This window comes from Peromyscus leucopus, chromosome 7, assembly GCF_004664715.2.
Source record: "Peromyscus leucopus breed LL Stock chromosome 7, UCI_PerLeu_2.1, whole genome shotgun sequence".
Classification (NCBI taxonomy): Eukaryota; Metazoa; Chordata; class Mammalia; order Rodentia; family Cricetidae; genus Peromyscus; species Peromyscus leucopus.
The window spans coordinates 98,603,544-98,620,917 of NC_051069.1; the positions used below are offsets into that span (position 1 = coordinate 98,603,544).

The 17,374-nt window shown below is 46.8% G+C and overlaps 1 protein-coding gene across 4 annotated transcripts in view; it reads left to right on the forward strand.

The window, feature by feature from the left end:
- LOC114705179 (SREBF chaperone) overlaps nucleotides 1–17,374 on the forward strand; it is a 72,308-nt gene that overhangs the window by 43,442 nt on the left and 11,492 nt on the right. For 2 of the 4 annotated variants that reach the window (XM_037207959.1, XM_028886874.1), the window contains exons 3-7: nucleotides 5,506–5,635; nucleotides 15,356–15,513; nucleotides 16,165–16,385; nucleotides 16,530–16,635; nucleotides 17,117–17,289. In XM_037207959.1, coding sequence (XP_037063854.1) covers nucleotides 5,506–5,635; nucleotides 15,356–15,513; nucleotides 16,165–16,385; nucleotides 16,530–16,635; nucleotides 17,117–17,289 — 788 coding nt within the window. Of the gene's footprint in view, nucleotides 1–5,505; nucleotides 5,636–8,681; nucleotides 9,649–15,355; nucleotides 15,514–16,164; nucleotides 16,386–16,529; nucleotides 16,636–17,116; nucleotides 17,290–17,374 lie in introns of those variants that run through there. The other 2 variants (XM_037207960.1, XM_037207961.1) reach the window with 2 other exon arrangements.

Here is a 17,374-nt window from a genome sequence, read left to right on the forward strand (position 1 = left end):
ACTTTAAATTTGTATTAGTAAACTAAAATTTATACCAAATGTAAAACATTTTAAACAAGTTGTTGCTCTTTAAAAGTAGGTTCAGTAATCTACCCTTTCATCCTATCATATCTATATTTCTATATCATATTCCTTTCTTCTTCTTTTAGAAAGAGATTGACTATGACCAATAACAACTTGTAACCAACAAACTAAACAAAAACAAACATCTGTAATCTATTTTTTTGGAATGTAGGCAGAGTATTCTAGGCTACTTTCTGATGATAAAGGGCGCTGTATTCTTATGGGGATTCTGAGAAAATTAAGAATTATGGTCAAGTCCTGACTGGAATAGTCTGTGAGGCTGCATTGTCTGAGCCAGTTGCCTTGAAACCGTTCTGGATGTTGGATCATCTGGGCCATGCTGTCATCAGAGACCTTTCAGGGGGTCATGGCTGGTCAAACCTGATGTGTCTTAATCTGGAACAAATCCATAGCCTCTTGCTTCCAATGGAAACAAAAGCAGAGCCTCCTTTCCAAAGCAACATATCCTTAGATCCAAATTTTGAAGTCAAGATACCTTTAAAATATATATATTTTGGCTTTATTTAGCAACCTTTACAATCAAATGTCTATCTGCAGTTAAAAATACCAAAGACAACATAATCCAGATTCTCTGTGTAATACCATCTTTACTTATTTTTTATACTACCTTTACTGTCTCTTTAAAGACTTTATTTTTTTAAAACTATTTATTTATATAACTGTCTATTTTCTTCTCTCTTCCAAGCCTACGTACATTAAACACACACTGTAAACCATTTAATTCTTGTTCCATCTGAATCTGCCTTATTGTGAATCTGTTGCTTTAAACTGCAGTGGTTAGTACTGAAGCAGAAGCCTTGGCTGATGGCTGCATCCAACTCAGCTTTTCAACATGGCAGAACTATTTACTGCCAGCTTTTGGAGGAACCATGCTCACTGCCAGACTCTGCGAGGCAGTGGGTCTATGCCTCTATCAAAGCAGCATGTAGCTCAAAATTTATTTTATTTTTTTTAATTTTAATTTTTATTTATTTATTTTTACTAGCAAAAACTATATCCATCACACAGCATAGCACGCAGCTTGGAGACACCTCTGTGCAACATGGCATAGGTCAGGTGTGCATGCCATGAACCCACCATAGAGTAGCTCAAGTCCGCGTATTGTGGTGTCTCGTTGCCCACAAGAGACATGAAGCAGGAACCTGTTTTTGGCTCCATTTAGAATTGCTTATTAAGTATTCTCAGGTTTCAGGTGGAAACTTGAGCCGTTGGACGCCATTTGTAACTGAAGTTTTCTGGTCCTGCGGTCCCGCAGCTGCTCAGACCCAAGTAAACACACAGAGGCTTATATTAATTAAAACTGCTTGGCCATTAGGTCAGGCTTATTACTGACGAGCTATTACACTTACATTAACCCATAATTCTTATTTATGTCTAACCACATGGCTTGGTACCTTTCCTCAGTTCTGCCATCACATCTTCCATGTCTGGCTGACGACTCCTGACTCACTCAATCTTCTACTTCAATAATGGATGTGGCATCCAGACAGGAGCCAGGCATGGTAGTACATGCCTGTAATCCCAACATTTACAGGGTAAAGGTAGGAGGATCAAGAGTTTAAGGCAGCTTCAGCTATGTCGTAAGTTCAAGGCCAGCCTAGCCTACATGAGACTTACCTCAAAATAAACAAAAACCCGCCAAAACATGAAAAACAAGAAGCTGAGGTCAGTAAGGAAACAAGCTCAACACTGCTGTAAACAGCTAGAACAGTAAATGTAAAATAAACAGAGCACTTCACCCAGCAGCCAGAGTACACTGAACTGAATGCATATACTCCACAGAGCAAACCAAGTGTTAGGCTACAAACAGATGTTAATTTTAAAACTTCCAAAATGTGCCTCTTTTGATCACAGTGGAATAAAACCAAAATAAGATCAGTAACAGAAAGAAAACAGAGTTCACAAATATATAGAAACCAAAACCAATGCGTCAAAGAAATAAGGAGTTAGAAAATGCCTTGAGATGGTGAAAATAAAAGTCACAGCCCACCAAAGTATAGTGTACTGTAAGCAGGTCCTTGGGTCAAGGTCCTTCCCTCGGGCACTCCTGACCCCAGTGACCTTATGCTGGTAGGAAAACACCTAGAACTGAGAGGAAGCAGTATTTGGAAAACCTGTTCTGAGGACCTACAGGCAGTGACAGAGCATGTGTTTACCATGCATGAGATAGCGAAGTGTAGCATTCAGGCTGGAGGGACGCAGCACTGAAGCGCCCTGACTGCTGGGGTGCCTAAGGGTGCTGGCGCCACGAGAAACCAACAGGTGACAGACTAATGGGTTCAGGTGCTTCTGGAAGAAAGACTCTGGGTCTAGGATGACCATTAGATTGGTGCCTGGGTGCCCTAGCCCCAAGGACTGGTGGTTAGGTGACAGATGGGCATAAACGGAGAGTATAGGAATGTAATTAACAGGAAGTTGCTTGGGCAGTCCATAGCATGCAGTGACCTGGCCCTAATTCTCAGCTCTGAATTGCGGAACATAAACCCTCTGGTGTGGCTTGAGGTCTTCTCTACTTCCCGAGTTAAGTTTCTTTCTCCCTTGCTTAATGTGCTCTAAAGCCTCTCTGGCCTGTTTTTGCTCCCACTGGAATGCTACTTTTGAGAGCAGAGCTCTTGTCTGTCTCGTGCACCTCTGTGCCTTGCACAATGTCTGGCTGAGTTGATGCTCAAATATTTGTTGAAAGCGTGACCACTGAGAAAAAGTACCAGGCAACTGGCTGCCTGTCACTGGTGACCCGGCTGCCCGGATTGGGCTGTCAGGAAGCATGTCCAGAAAGGAGGCAGAAGCAGACGACACCCAGAGTTCTCTGCCGAGGAAAGCTCTCTCTAGCCAGCCACATCCCCCAGGCTAGACATGGCTTGGATTGTAAGATAACAGCTATAGAGGAAGGAGACCTGCCTTCTCTCAAAGATGCTCTCCTCCTCTTTAGTCTTTTGACAGAAGGTTGTGCTATGTAGCCCAAGATGGCTTGGAACTCACTTTGTGGCCTAGGCTGGCCTCAGACCTAGGATCCTCTTCCCAGGTCTGGGATCACAAGCATGTGCTAGCACACTCAGCCCCAAAGATGCTTTCATGTTGTGTTAGTCTCTGGTTCCATTTGAATTATCATTTGGAAGCTCGCTACTTGGGTTGGGTTTGGTTGACTTAGCTGGGCGACCGTCATTCAGCCAGATACTTGATCATTCTTTCTTATCAATAAATAGAGGGATGGATGATGGCGCTTACCTCCTGTGGAGAAGTTTTCACATGGCTAAAACACTTAAAATGCTTAGAGTGATTCCTGGCAGAAGGGCTGGAGAGATGGCTCTACAGTTAGAACTTGCTGCTCTTCCAGAGGATCCAGGTTCGGTTCCCACACACATGTGGCAGATAAGCATCACCTATAACTCTAGTTCCAGAAGCTCCAATGCCTTCTTTTGGCTTCTGCAGGCACTGTGTTTGTTTGGTACATAGACATACATGATGGCAAAACCTGCATATACATAAAATAAAAATAAATCTTTTGAAAAAAATGTTCCAGCCGGGCGGCAGTGGCGCACACCTTTAATCCCAGCACTCGGGAGGCAGAGGCAGAAGGATCTCTGTGAGTCCGAGGCCAGCCAGTCTACAGAGCGAAATCCAGGACAGGCACCAAAGCTACACAGAGAAACCCTGTCTTGAAAAACCAAAAATAAAAAAATAGTTCCTAGCACATATTAAAAATCTTATGTAAGAGATTCCATCCTCCTCCTCCTCCTCCTCCTCATTATTATTATTGCTATTATTATTAATTTACCTTTTCCCTGGGCTTCTGCTTTTATGACCTAAAATTAAAAGCAGATCATGAAATACATACGTGTAAACCAAAACTCAAGAACCACAAATAACATCAACACTGCACGCTCGCGCGCGCGCGCACACGCACACACGCACAAACACACAAAACAAAAAAACAAAAACAAAAAACAAAACGTAGCCGGCCAGACATGGTAGTATAAATCCTATCATCCAGGAGGCTAAAGGATAGTGAGTTCAGGGCCAGCGTGGGCACATAGGAAGATTTTTATCACAAAACAATCAGTGATTGTAATAACCTTGTTTTGGTTTGGGGTTTTTTTGTTGTTGTTGTTTTGTTTTTTGTTTTTTGTTTTTTTTTTTGGGGGGGGGGAACAAGGAGTCTCCATGTAGTTTTGGTGCCTGTCCTGGATCTTGCTCTGTAGACCAAGCTGGCCTCAAACTCACAGAGATCCACCTGCCTCTGCCTCCCGAGTGCTGGGATTAAAACTGCGCACCACCACCGCCAGACATTTGTTTTTCTTTTTAAAGCTGTAGTTAACAAGGTTACTTCTCGATTTTTTTATTTATAAAACTTTTATTTTTATATATATGTCTGCATTAATGTATGCCACTTGTTTGGGTGCCAGACTAAGCCAGAAAGTCCCCTGGAGTTGAAGTTACAGATGATGTGAGCCACCCAAAAGAATGCTGGGAACGGAGCTCAGTTCCTCTGGAAGAGTAGAACTCTTACTGTTGAGTCAGACCTCCAGTCTCCACAACTCTGTTCTCAGTGGTTTCCACTAAAAACAGCCAAGTGTGCCTTGACAGTGAAGGAGACTAATGCACTATAATATATTTATTTATTCAGTGGATTAGTACATAGCTATGATGTCAGGAATTTTGTGGTAGTGCTAGAGGTTGAACATAAGGCCTTAGGCATGCAAGGTAAGCACTCTACCACTGACTTACTCCCCAGCTCTAATATGTATCCATAAAAATGAGTGGCTCTGCATGCGCCAACATAGATGATAAAAAGATATATATTGAGCCATTCACGAAAGAGTACATACATAGGTATTATTATTATTATTATTATTATTATTATTATTATTATTATTATTTTGTGTGCTTTGGTGTTTTTGCCTGCATGTATGCCTGTGTGAGGATGTCAGATCCTTTGGAACTGGAGTTTCAGACAGTTGTAAGCTGCCATGTGAGTGCTGGGAATTTAACCTGGGTCCTCTGGAAGAGCAGTCAGTGTTCTTAACTGCTGAGCCATCTCTCCAGCCCAGGATAATTTATTTTATATGATATTCAAAAATAGGCAAAACTAGGCTGACAAGGTGGCTCAGTGGATAAAGAGTATTTGCTGCTAAACCTGATGACTTGAGGTCAATCTCTGAAATCTACTTGATGGAAGGGACGAAAGAACCTCCTGTTGTTGCTAATGTTGGGCTTTCTTGCAGGCTTTGTGGCTAAAATAAGTTTGAAACATTCTGATCTGGGTGACTTCTGGCTTTCGTCTCTGAAACTCACGTTAGTAAACGCTGTTTCTTACACAGCCTTAGCAAAGAGAATGCCGGTGGGGCTGCAGCGGCTCCTGTGGCCATCTCAGAGACTGCTTCTCAGACGTCCTCACTCTTCCCTGCTCTCCCTTCTCCCCAGCTACCCGCTGCTGAAGCTCCCCTTGCCTGGAACAGGACCTGTGGAATTCTCTACTCCTGTGAAAGATTATTCACCCCCGCCTGTGGACTCTGACCGCAAACAAGGAGAGTCCAGTGAGCAGCCAGAGTGGGTAGGTGCTCAGCTTGTCACTGAGGAGAGCCCTAGCAGAGAGCTGATTGGTGGAGGCAGACTCTGCAAGAGGCGGCAAGAGTGGTCAGCTTCGAGTTAGTGAGTTTGTGGACTCGCCTGCTTTACGAAGGCACCGGAAGTGTTTAGTTACACAAGTAATGAGCAGCCTTTATTGGAAGAAAACCTTGAATGCTGCCAAGTGTGAATGCCCTAGACAGACGAGGATGTTCAGTTGTCCTCGCAGTCAGCTCAACCTGGGGTCATGCCTGGCCTGTCCACACACCGTGTGCAGGGACCAGATGACATGCCGGCTGCTCCTTGATCCTAGATAGTCATGAGAACAGCGGAGCACCCCCAGGGTGTTCTATCATCAGAACCCCAACACTGCCTGAGGATTGCAAAGTTCGCCTAATTTCCTCAGATCAGTTAGGTGTTCTTTATCTTCATAATCCAATCAGGTGGTTTAAAAAGTACAGGTTTTATTTATTTATTTTTTTAAACAGGAAGGAAGGTTGGGGCCCAAAGTAATTAAGTGCCTCGGTTACTTAATTTATGAGGGTCAACACGGGATTAGAATTCTTTGTTCTCCTAGTCCTAGCCGACTGGACTGGACTGTTATCACTTGGATGAGCTCTGGGCTGAGCACTGATAGGAATGGGGGAAAAATAGTCTCCCTAGTCGAAGGGCTCGAACTTGGGACCCCACTGACTGATTTCTCTGCTCACTGTTCGAAGCTCATGAGCTTGAGCAGCTCATCTCTGGACATCTTACCTACCATGTAAGGACATGGTAGTCCTTACGTGCCTGTCTTTCATGTGTTGTGCTTTGGCCCCATAGGTTGGTGCTGGGCTTGCTGAGTGTTTGGAGGAAAAGCAAATCTTGGGACAGAGCTCCTCTCCTCCACCCCTTGACCGTACAGCGCCATTTTCCCATTTCCTTTCTGGTTAAAGTCAGCTCACTACTTAGGAGTCTGACTCCCCGGTTGCTGAACTAGGATCCCTGGTAAGAGAGGTGTGTTACAGGTACACATTTTGTCCATGAGAAGTTTGCATCTGTGCTCACCAGGGCTGTGCTGTGATGGTCAGGGGACACCTATTCACCAGGACTGTGCTGTGATGGTCAGGGGACACCTATTCACCAGGACTGTGCCTGTGATGGTCAGGGGACACCTATTCACCAGGGCTCTGCTCTGATGGTCAGGGGACACATGGTCTGAGACCATCTAGCTCTGGGCTAGAGAGAGAGCTCAGTGGTCAAAGAGTTCCTAACAGGTTTGGTTCCTAGACGCGCATCAGGTGGCTTTACAACCGACTGTAACTCTAGTTCTAGAGGATCTGATGCTTTCTGGCCTCTGAGGGAACCTTCGCACGTGGTGCACATAAACTCATGCAGACACACACACACACACACACACACACACACACACACACACACACACACACATAGAAGTTTTTTGAAGCCAGGTGGAGGTGGTGAACTCCTTTAATCCCAGTACAGAGGCAGGAGGATCTCTGTGAGTTTGAGGTCAGTCTGGTCTACAGAGAGAGTGCCAGGATACCAGGGCTACACAGAGAAACTCCGTCTTGAAAAACAAAACAAACAAACAAACAAAAACCAGTTTTTTCTTTGTTTTTTGTTTTTAAAGAAACTATTTTGTGTTCTATGTCCCAAATTGGCCATTGGTTCACAATGGAATCATCTTGATGCAAATATTTTACCATCATTAACTGCTTAATGTAGTTCTACTGTGTATTGAACTGATGATATCTAGGTCCCAATCACGTAGTCTTGGTTTATGGATGTTTCTTGACTAGTAGAATTCAGTGGGCCTGTTTATACAGGATAGATGCATTTGTGGGTTTCCCTTCATAACGTTCACTGTCCTTGGGTGCTGACAATGAATACGTGTACAGAGCAGTTTAAGATCTAAACAGTCAGGTAGTTATTTAGTTCTTTCTGTTACAAGCTCTATCCCTGAGTGATGGAGGAGACTCAGGCTTGGTGCTATGGCCCAATGTCATGTAACTCAGTGATAAGTTACTACACTCACATTGGCTACATATGATAAAAAGTGAAGCCCACAGTAGTGTGAGAACCATTTCAGTTACAAAGAACAAAAAATTCACCTCAAAGCAGAGTAAGAAAAGAAGAAAGACTTCCCTTCGCATAATTCATAGGCAGGGGCGGAAATGTCTTCTGTGCTACGTGGCCAGGTGCAGGCACCCATCGCTCACGTCTGTTCTCTTTGGACCAGCTCATCTCCATCTTCCTAACAGTGACTGGAGGAGCCCTGAGTCTGTGCAGCAGCAAATGTAGTGGGTGAGAAGTCCACTCCCAGACCCTGGCCCAGGGCACCTGCTTTGTTGCTGATGTTATCACCTGGCCAAGCAGGACAGATGATGGTTTCTGGAGAAAAAGCTGAGGCCTGGGCACTGGGAGGGACGCAGCAGCTCCACCCATCCATATCACAGAACTTCAGCCTCTGTCTTCTTTCCTTTGCTCTGTTCTTGCTTTGGGGGCGTCTTAGTTAGGGTTACTATTGCTGTGAAGGATACCATGATCACGGCACCTCTTACAAAGTAGAACATTTAATTGGGATGATTCAGTTACAGTTTCAGAGCTTCAGTCCATTGTCATCATGGTGGGGAGCTTGGTGTGCAGGCAGATTTGATGGAGCTGAGAATGCTACATCTTGCAGGCAACAGGAAGTCAACTGACTGTCACACTGAGGGAAGCTTGAGATAAAGAGACCTCAAAGCCCGCCCCACAGTGACACACTTTCTTCAAGGCCTCCTAATGGTGCCCCTCCCTTTGGGAGCCATTTTCTTTTAAACCACCGCACGGTGTAAACCAGGAAGCCTTGGGGACAGCTCAGGGTGCTAGTCCTTGAAGAGGCCGCACCCTGGTTGTAGAGGTAAGACAAAGGGTTTTTGTTGTTTTGTTTTCTTATTTTCCAGACAGGGTTTCTCCGTGTAACAGCTTTGGTTGTCCTAGAACTTACTATGTTGACCAGGTTGGCCTCGAACTCACAGAGATCTGCCTGCCTCTGCCTCCCAAGTGCTGGGACTAAAGGCATACACCATCACCACAAAGCAAGACAAAGATTTTTAAGGTTTGAAGTATATATTTAAATGATATGGTGGAGGTGGGACTCTGGGGGATGGCTCAGTGGTTAAGGGTGCTTATTGTTCTTTAAAGAGGACCTGAGGTCTGTTCCAACGCCCACACCAGGCAGTGCACAGCCATATCTAACTCCAGTCCCAGGATCAGCACCCTCTGGCCTCTGCGGGCACCTTCACACACCTAGAGCACATAAGCTCACACAGTCACGTGCATGCGCACACACAGACAGAGGCCAAGAGCTTTCAGTGGTCAGTGTGGAGCAGTTGTTGCAATACAGTGAAGGATATTGAATTATATACACATGTTAGTATCCTCCAGGAAATGGTAAATACCTGTAAGTCTGTCCTGAATCTGCTTGATTAACTGATTAAATAAATACGTAGGGACAATAGGCAAATTTCTGGGCAGAAAAATTCTGAATAATTTATGCAGATAGTCCTCTCTCAAGAAGTTAGCATATAATTCCTTTCTCTTTTTGTTTTTTGAAACAAGGTTTAATGTTGCCTAGGCTGTGTAGCTGAGGCTGGTCTTGAACTCCTGATTCTTCTGCCTCTCAAGTACTGGAATACAGGCATGTTCCACAATACTCAACTTCTCTGCTTCTTAAGTGTCTAGAGACTTCCTTCCACAGAGCACAGGCAGAGAGGAGTGTGTGCAGCAGAGAACTTGGCAGGCAAGGCCTCAAGCAAGTGATGGAGGTGGAAGAGAGCTGCAGACACTTCTAGATTCTTCTTCCTGGGTGCACGGCTCCAGTCTACTTGAGTAAAACATCCATCAAGTCCAGTTGAAGGACACCCTACGAAATACCTGACCAGCACTCCACAAAACTTTCAAGGCCACCCAAACAAGACAAGTCTGAAAACTAAGAGAAGCGCTTGGTGGCATGGCATGGTCCGTGTTTTCAGAAGTTTCAGTCCAAGTTTAGATGGCTCTGTTGCTTTGGGTCTGAGATGAGGCAGAACATCATGGTAGAAGCAGAGTGGTGGAGGAGCCTATTCTTCTCATGTGACAGGAAGCAGAGGAAGAGGTAGAGAGGCAGGAGCATTTGTGTCTGTCTGCCTGCCTGCCTGCCTGCATCACCAGAGGAAGGTGTCAGATCTCCCAGAGCTAGAGTTATAGGAGTTTGTGAGCTGAAAGAGCAGCAAGTGCCCGTAACCACTAAGCCATCTCTCCAGCCCCCACACAGAACCTAATCATCCTTGCCAGGTCCTTGCTCTGAGTTCAGGCCACTCTGTATTAGACTTAGTGTGACCTATGGCTTTGTAGGATTGGCAAGGGCCAGTTCCTTCTGGGCAGAGGGCTGTGGTTACAGAGAAAGAAAAACAAAGCAGAAACAGTAGAGACTTGTATTTCCCAGTGCGCGGCCTTAGCCCGATGACTTGTGTGCCTTTGTTCCCATATTCATGAAACAAGGGTGATAATTTTCCCGTGTTATACATTGTCAAGGATCAAATGAGAGGATGCAGACTTGGTGCAGTACCTGGCCCACTGTTAATATTCAGCAGATGTTTGTGGCTGTCAGACTAGATCAGTCTGGCTAGCCTGTGCAGAGAGGAGGAAAGGGAAGGTTTGTATGCTTGGACTGCTTGTAAGGCTTGCTCTCAGCTCAGTGGCTTTCTTCAGGAAGCCTGTTGTTTGCACTCGTGGATCCTGCTGCCCCTCTGTGTGCTTGCCCCGCCATACTCTTGAAGTTGCGTTCACTCCGATTCACATAAATACCAGTGTTTTACACACCACAGACGAGCGCTCAAGAAAGAGCTCTTGTTGAGTGAGTGAAGAGCAGGATTATTTCACAGACAATGAATGTGCCTGTTACTTTATTTTGAGCATTGTAAGTGAGAAGGTTGGTGGGCCCAAGTTGTTTCTGGGCTCTTGAGTTTAAGAGTGGATAGTGGAAGCCATTAATGCCCTTAGAGAATAACATGGACCAGATAGTGGAAGCCATTAATTCCCTTAGAGGGACTAACATGGACTAGATAGTGGAAGCTGTTAATTCCCTTAGAGGGACTAACATGGACTAGATAGTGGAAGCCGTTAATGCCCTTAGAGAATAACATGGACCAGATAGTGGAAGCTGTTCCCTTAAGAGGAATAGCATGGGCTAGAGAGATAGCTCAGCAATTAAGAGCACTTACCACTCTTAGGGAAGGCTCAGGTTTGGATTCTAGAACTTCAGTTCCAGGGGATCAGATGCCCTCTTTTGACCTCCAAGGGCATTAGGCTTGTATGTGGTACACACACCTACATGCAGACAAAACATTCATACATGTACTTAAACACTGTTTGCTTTTAAAAAGAATGACAGTGAAAATGGTGGGAATGAAATCAATCCTAATGAACTTGTAGGGACTAGTAGGCTGAGCTGAAATTACCTGGGATGCCAAATCCAGTTTTCATAATTCTGATGCTTTGCTAGATTTGATTCACATCTGTTATTTTGATTGGCCTTCTCAGGGACCTGATTTGGGCTGGGTGGTTTATTCCCATTTCCCTAAGCAGTAAGGAAGACCTGGAGTCTTGGAGAGCCTGTGGGCCCTCACCGGTGGCACACAGCCATGGGTGGTGGCACTGAAATTTGAGTCTAGGTAGCTCTATTTATTTAGGAAGGAAGAACTAAATTTAAAATAGAAAATGAGTTTTAAAGAAGAAGAAACCTGAGGATTTCAGGACTTGAATGCCTACCACAGAGCAGCTTTCTTGGTAATCTGAACTTACTGCTTAGGGCAATGGGATTGCCTTCACTACAGTCCTCTCCAGTCCCTTAGACAGACCAATCTAGCAGGTTCCCAGAGGCGTATAGTCTTGTTCCATGCTGGGCTCCCAAGGCTAATATTGTCGAGTTTGTGGTGGCTGCCTAAGCCTGGACACAGAGAAGATCTAGGCAGAGACCTCATGCTAGGAACAGTGGTGGCCAGAGATGCCATTGGTCCCCAGGACCCCAGCTCTTCTCCCATACTGCTTATGGCTTTTTCTCCCATGTCAAGATTGTATGGCATTATCTGAGCAGGTTGGCTGTAGAGGAGGAAATAAACTTGGGGGTCAGGCAGCTGGGAGCTTACTCTGGATCAGCTCCCTATCAGCTGTGTGACCTTAGACTTGTCCATTAGCTATCCTGACCTTGGTTCTCTTATCTAGGTATTTAGCTCAGGGTCTTTCACAACACTGCAGTCCAGCTGTCAGTCCAGTCTTCCAGACCTCAGAATTCAACTCAGAGGAATCTGTTTCCACACTCGCTCACATGGCTGACTGGCTGCAGATTTCTTGCAGGCCTCTTAGTTGCTTTCTGAGTGTTGCCTAAATGCCCTTTCCAGAATGGCTAACATGATGTCTTGTTTCAACAGGTGTTGGTACCAAAAGATGGGGAATTGTTGTAGTGTTCAGTAACCTAAATTCAAAGATAGCATCACTTTGTCTGTACTCCCTGTCAGAAATAAATCAGTAGATCTAGCATTCTCTTAAGGGGGCAGGATTGCACAAGGTCATGAGCCTTAGAAGACATGGCTTATTGGGGGTCATGTTAGAAGGCTACCTGCCAGTGTCTCCATCTAGTCAAGAGTCTTTATTTGTTCAGGGAGATCTGGGTCCCTTGAATACTTTTGCATCTGCTGTCACACATGTAGGGTACTATTCTTTATCTGCTTCCATACCTGTTTCTCACTTGGACATCAAGTAGGGTTATTAAGAGAACTCATCTCCACTGAATGGGCGCACTATACAATGGATGGGCCACACCTCATCTTCACTAATATGTTACTGCCTGCCTTCTCACCAACACTGCATCTCCCTGCTCAGGATCTCTGGTCCAGAGGCCTGTGGTGCTGGAGAATCCCTGACCTCAGAACAGCCCTTTACTCAGTGTCTGTGGGGGCAGAATGGAGTCTCAGCTCTCCCTGCTCAGGCTCTGTGAGGTCACTTGCTCAATACACCCTTGGCTGGCTGCCTCCCTCCCTGTCTCTTGTACCATCCAGATGAACTAATGGTTTCCAGGTCTGCTTCTGGAAGTTTCCAAATCAGTCTAGGGATTGTGGACAGCTGCCACTATGAGAGAATATTGATGTCCAGAGAGAGAACTTAAGGTCACATTAGATGATGACTTGATATATTTAGTGACTGGGCCAAAATCTTGGAAAAACTAGAAGAATGTGGAACACCTTCTTGGAAGGTTCAGATAGGAGTTGGTAGACATGAGTCAAGAGCCGTCCAGCTGAGGGGACCCAGGTAAACTGAAGAATGAGTCTATACCGGGGGCCATCAGCTTGGTTTGCCTGCAGAGGCTGCCAGCCAGTGAAGGAAAGTCCAGGAGCTGTGGGTTACCCAGAGTTGGTGGAGCGTCAAAGGAGAAAGTTGTCTGGGGCAAATGGGATAACAACATATTCCTAAAGAAATGTGGTGGGGGCTGGAGAGATGGCTCAGAGGTTAAGAACACCAACTGCTCTTCCAAAGGTCCTGAGTTCAATTCCCAGCAACCACATGGTGGCTCACAGCCATCTGTAATGAGATCTGGTGCCCTCTTCTATATACATAATAAATAAATAAATCTTTAAAAAAAATGTGGTGGAAGGCTGGGCATGGTGCCACACCCATGTAATACCAGCACTCAGGAGGCTAAGGCAGGAGAATTACAGATCTGAGGCCAGCCAAAGCTACATAGTAAGAACCTCTCCTACAGAACAGATACACGTCACCCACATAGAAAACCATGTTACTACCTTCCCATGAAAAGAATGATGTTATAGCAATACACTTGCAAGAAGAAAAGTGGAGAAGCTTGGGGAATGGGGCGCTACTAAAACTGATGATGGAACCTGACCCTATATCCCAGATTGTAAATTGTAGTTCCTGGTCTTTTGCCGAAATACTGGCCCAAGGCCAGGGGGTGGTGGTGGGAGCGGCGCATGCCAACATCCCAGCACTCAGGAGGCAGAGGCAGGCGGATCTCTGAATGTGAGGACAGCCTGGTTTACACAGTGAGTTCCAGGACAGCCAGGGCTATACAGAGAAACCTTGTCTCGAAAAACAGAAAAAAAAAAAAGAAAGAAATGAAAAAGGAGAACAGACCCACATGATTCAGGGTGGGAAGAAGCTGGAAGAGTACTAGAAGGGTGTGAGCTCTTAGCCTGGAGATTGACTGAAGGGTCAGCAGTTCAGATCCTTTGGAGTGCGGGCAGAGGGCAGAGTGGTGTGCTCAGGGTCATGGCTGTCTGACATCAGTAGGATTAAGCCTGGGGCTAGAAGCCCCATGGTGCCATGAGGGTGCTGTGTCCGTCGCAAATACGGAGATGCTCTTCAAAATGAGCCTCCTTCCAGAGCTCTTGGTCTCTGGGAGGAAACTTCCTTCACTCAGACAGATGTGTGCTGAGTCAGTGAAATGCTTTCCGAGCAGAGCCCGGGGTAGCCAGTTCCAGCAGGCGCAGAAGTAATGCTTAGTGGCCACTTCGAGTGAGCTCTGTGGGTCAGAGTCCACACCAAACTGCATCATAAATGACTTCCCAGCTAGCTCAGGAGCACATACCTGTAATCCCAACGCTTGGGAAACAGAGGCAGGAGGATTGCTACAAGTTCCAGGCCAGCTAGGACTAAGCCTAAGACCCTGTCTCAACCAAAAAATAAGTAAACTGAGCTTCATGAACTTTGCTTTTTAGTTGTTCCTTGGAGCCTAGGAGGTGGCTTGGTGGCCTTCTCTCTGTCCACCGCCTGTGGAGTCCCTGAATAAGGCAAGCTTTGGCTTCAGAACAGCTGCCGCAGCCACTCAGGCCTGCCTAGCTCCCTCTAACCTGCCTGTCTCTCTGCCCCTAGATGCCATTCAACCTCCAGGGCAGTCTCTCCAAAACCTTGCTCTCATTAGGCATCCCCTCCACCTCAGGGACATTTGGGCTTCTCTCTGTCATCAATTTAAAGTCCAGAAGGTTCAACCAGGTTTCTAGCTTGGCCTTTCACTTGTCCTGACGACCTTCCAGGGTTCCTTTGTCCGTCTGTCCAGGCTTTCTTTCTCTCGTGTCCCTTAGTCCTCAGATGTGATCCCTGCCCTTCTGCCACCGACCCATTCACACAGCCGTTCAGTTAGGGCTGACACAGTGACACTTGAGGAGTGGTCCATGGCACTTCTGTCACGGGAATTGCACGTGTGAGTGCTCTCATCTGCAGATTGGGCTTGGTCCCAGTGACGTCAGCATCAGGATGGAAGCGCTCATTGTCGTTCTGCCAGGAGTTTATGGAACCACGATCCAGTTTGCTCTGGGAGTTAGACAGGCGTGCACCAGGTTCTAGTGAGAAAAACGTGCAACACTAGTGCAAGAGTTGAGTCTGAGACGCTGTATAGCGAGAAATCCAAGGGAGTCTGCTTAAGAGGCATTATAAGGAATTCATTAGGAGATAAATCAGAAAAGACAGCTCACTCAGCAGAAACGTCTCAGGGTTCTGGAAGGCTGAAGTCCTGCCCCACGCTGCTCCTGCCGCCTCAGCCAGTCCCACCTCCAAGCCCACGAGGGAGAGGAGAGAGCAGCATCTGTGCTATGGAAAGGTATCCACTGCAACATTGTGGTACCCTGTTGAGCATGGTCCCATGCTTCCTTTCTGTCCTGTCCTGTTTCCTCTACAGTATGTGGGTGCCCCGGTGGCATACATCCAACAGATATTTGTGAAGTCATCAGTGTCTCCCTGGCACAAAAACCTTCTGGCGGTAGATGTGTTTCGTTCACCTCTGTCCCGGGCATTCCAGCTGGTGGAGGAAATCCGGAACCACGTGCTGAGAGACAGGTACTCCTCTCAGGGACCCCAGACTCTCAAGTACCAAGGGGAGTTACATTCCTCAGTCTTAACCTCTGCAAGCCAGTCAGCTTTGCAGTTCTCAGGGTCTTTGTGACCTCTTTGTGGCTGTATCCTCACAGCTTACAGAGGGAGTATGAATGAACGGGCCCTACCATAGGGAGGTAACTGAGAAACAGCTGACCCATGGCTCCTGCCTTTGGGCTTTGCTAAGATTAGCAAGCTCTCCCTGGGGGTGCCTTCTGGAACATGTTGGCTTAACAGATTGTCACCATCAGGTTTTAGTAAACTAATGGCTTTGACCAGAATTTTGGTGAACTAAAACCCTAAAGTTTCTTCCTCTCCTGCTTGTCCACTAAAATTGGCCGAGGTGTTTAGTGGGAGAGTTTGCACGCTCTTACACACTTGCTTTTCCTGGAAGGAGATGCGCTTTAGGGATCCAGTGCATTCTGAGGGCTGGACAGATGCATGGTCCTGTTGAGCACTTGGAAGTATTTCCCATTGCCCTAGGCATCAGGCTCTTCTGGATCCAGCGGGGAAATAAGGCATTTAGGAGCCTGATGACAGATGATGCCCCGTAAGTGCAGTGGGTTGGCTCTGTCTTGCAAGAAACATCAGAGGCTTCTCCCATCTTCTGCATAGCTCGGGGACCAAGAGCCTGGAGGAAGTTTGCCTTCAGGTAACAGACTTGCTGCCAGGCCTCAAGAAACTCCGGAGCCTACTACCCGAACATGGCTGCCTGCTGCTGTCCCCTGGGAACTTCTGGCAGAACGACTGGGAACGATTTCATGCCGACCCTGACATCATTGGGACCATCCATCAGCACGAGCCCAAGACTCTGCAGACTTCAGCCACACTCAAAGGTGCCCTAAGCCCTCAGGGTCTGGAGCGAGCCTGTGTGTGGTCGCGCTCTCCTTCAGTGGGTAGGGAAGGGGTCCTGGGTAGCCCTGCCTCCAGCCCATCCCGTGACTCTCCTGCTGTGTCAGTGCTGCCGGTTTCTCCCACAGACCTGCTGTTCGGTGTTCCTGGGAAGTACAGCGGGGTGAGCCTCTATACAAGGAAGAGGATGGTCTCCTATACCATCACCCTGGTCTTCCAGCGCTACCATGCCAAGTAAGGTGCTCAGGTCCCGACTGCCCTGTGGGACGTAGGCTTGAGTGGTTGCTTCTCTGACCAGCATGGCCCCAGGCTTCCTGTTGAAATGTTTCTGTTCTTTATACCAAAGAACTAATCTGGTCATTTGAATGAGGATGGCCCTCAGGACAGCTCTGACAATTTCTGTGGCCTGGTGTTTCCTCTGGTTTCTTCCTAAGCCCTGGGTGGGTGCCTCAGCTGACTGCTGAGCTCAGTGGGGCCTGTGTCTTGTCTGAACCACTGCACAGCTCTCCACAATCGGCGAGGGTGCTTGTGGTGCCTCTGACGTGCTCTTCTGAGCCTTTGGCACCTGGAGTTGTATAAGTCAGGAAGGAGGTCTGCTAGCTTTGCCGTCCTGGTGTCCATGGAGACTAGAGATGTTGAAACACCCCAGAGTAGCTCCCTTTCACAAAGAGGAGGAGGAGACCTGCTGGCCCCTCTAGGGACTTTTTGTCCACAGGTTTCTGAACAGCCTGCGTGCCCGGCTCATGCTCCTGCACCCCAGCCCCAACTGCAGCCTGCGAGCAGAGAACCTGGTCCATGTGCACTTCAAAGAGGAGATCGGCATCGCAGAGCTCATCCCCCTGGTGACCACCTACATCATCCTGTTTGCCTACATCTACTTCTCCACACGTAGGTCTCCAAATGAGCTTTCCATGACTGTGACCCACTTCCCGGCTGTCAGAGATGGCTTGGAGCCAAGATGTAGAATGTATCT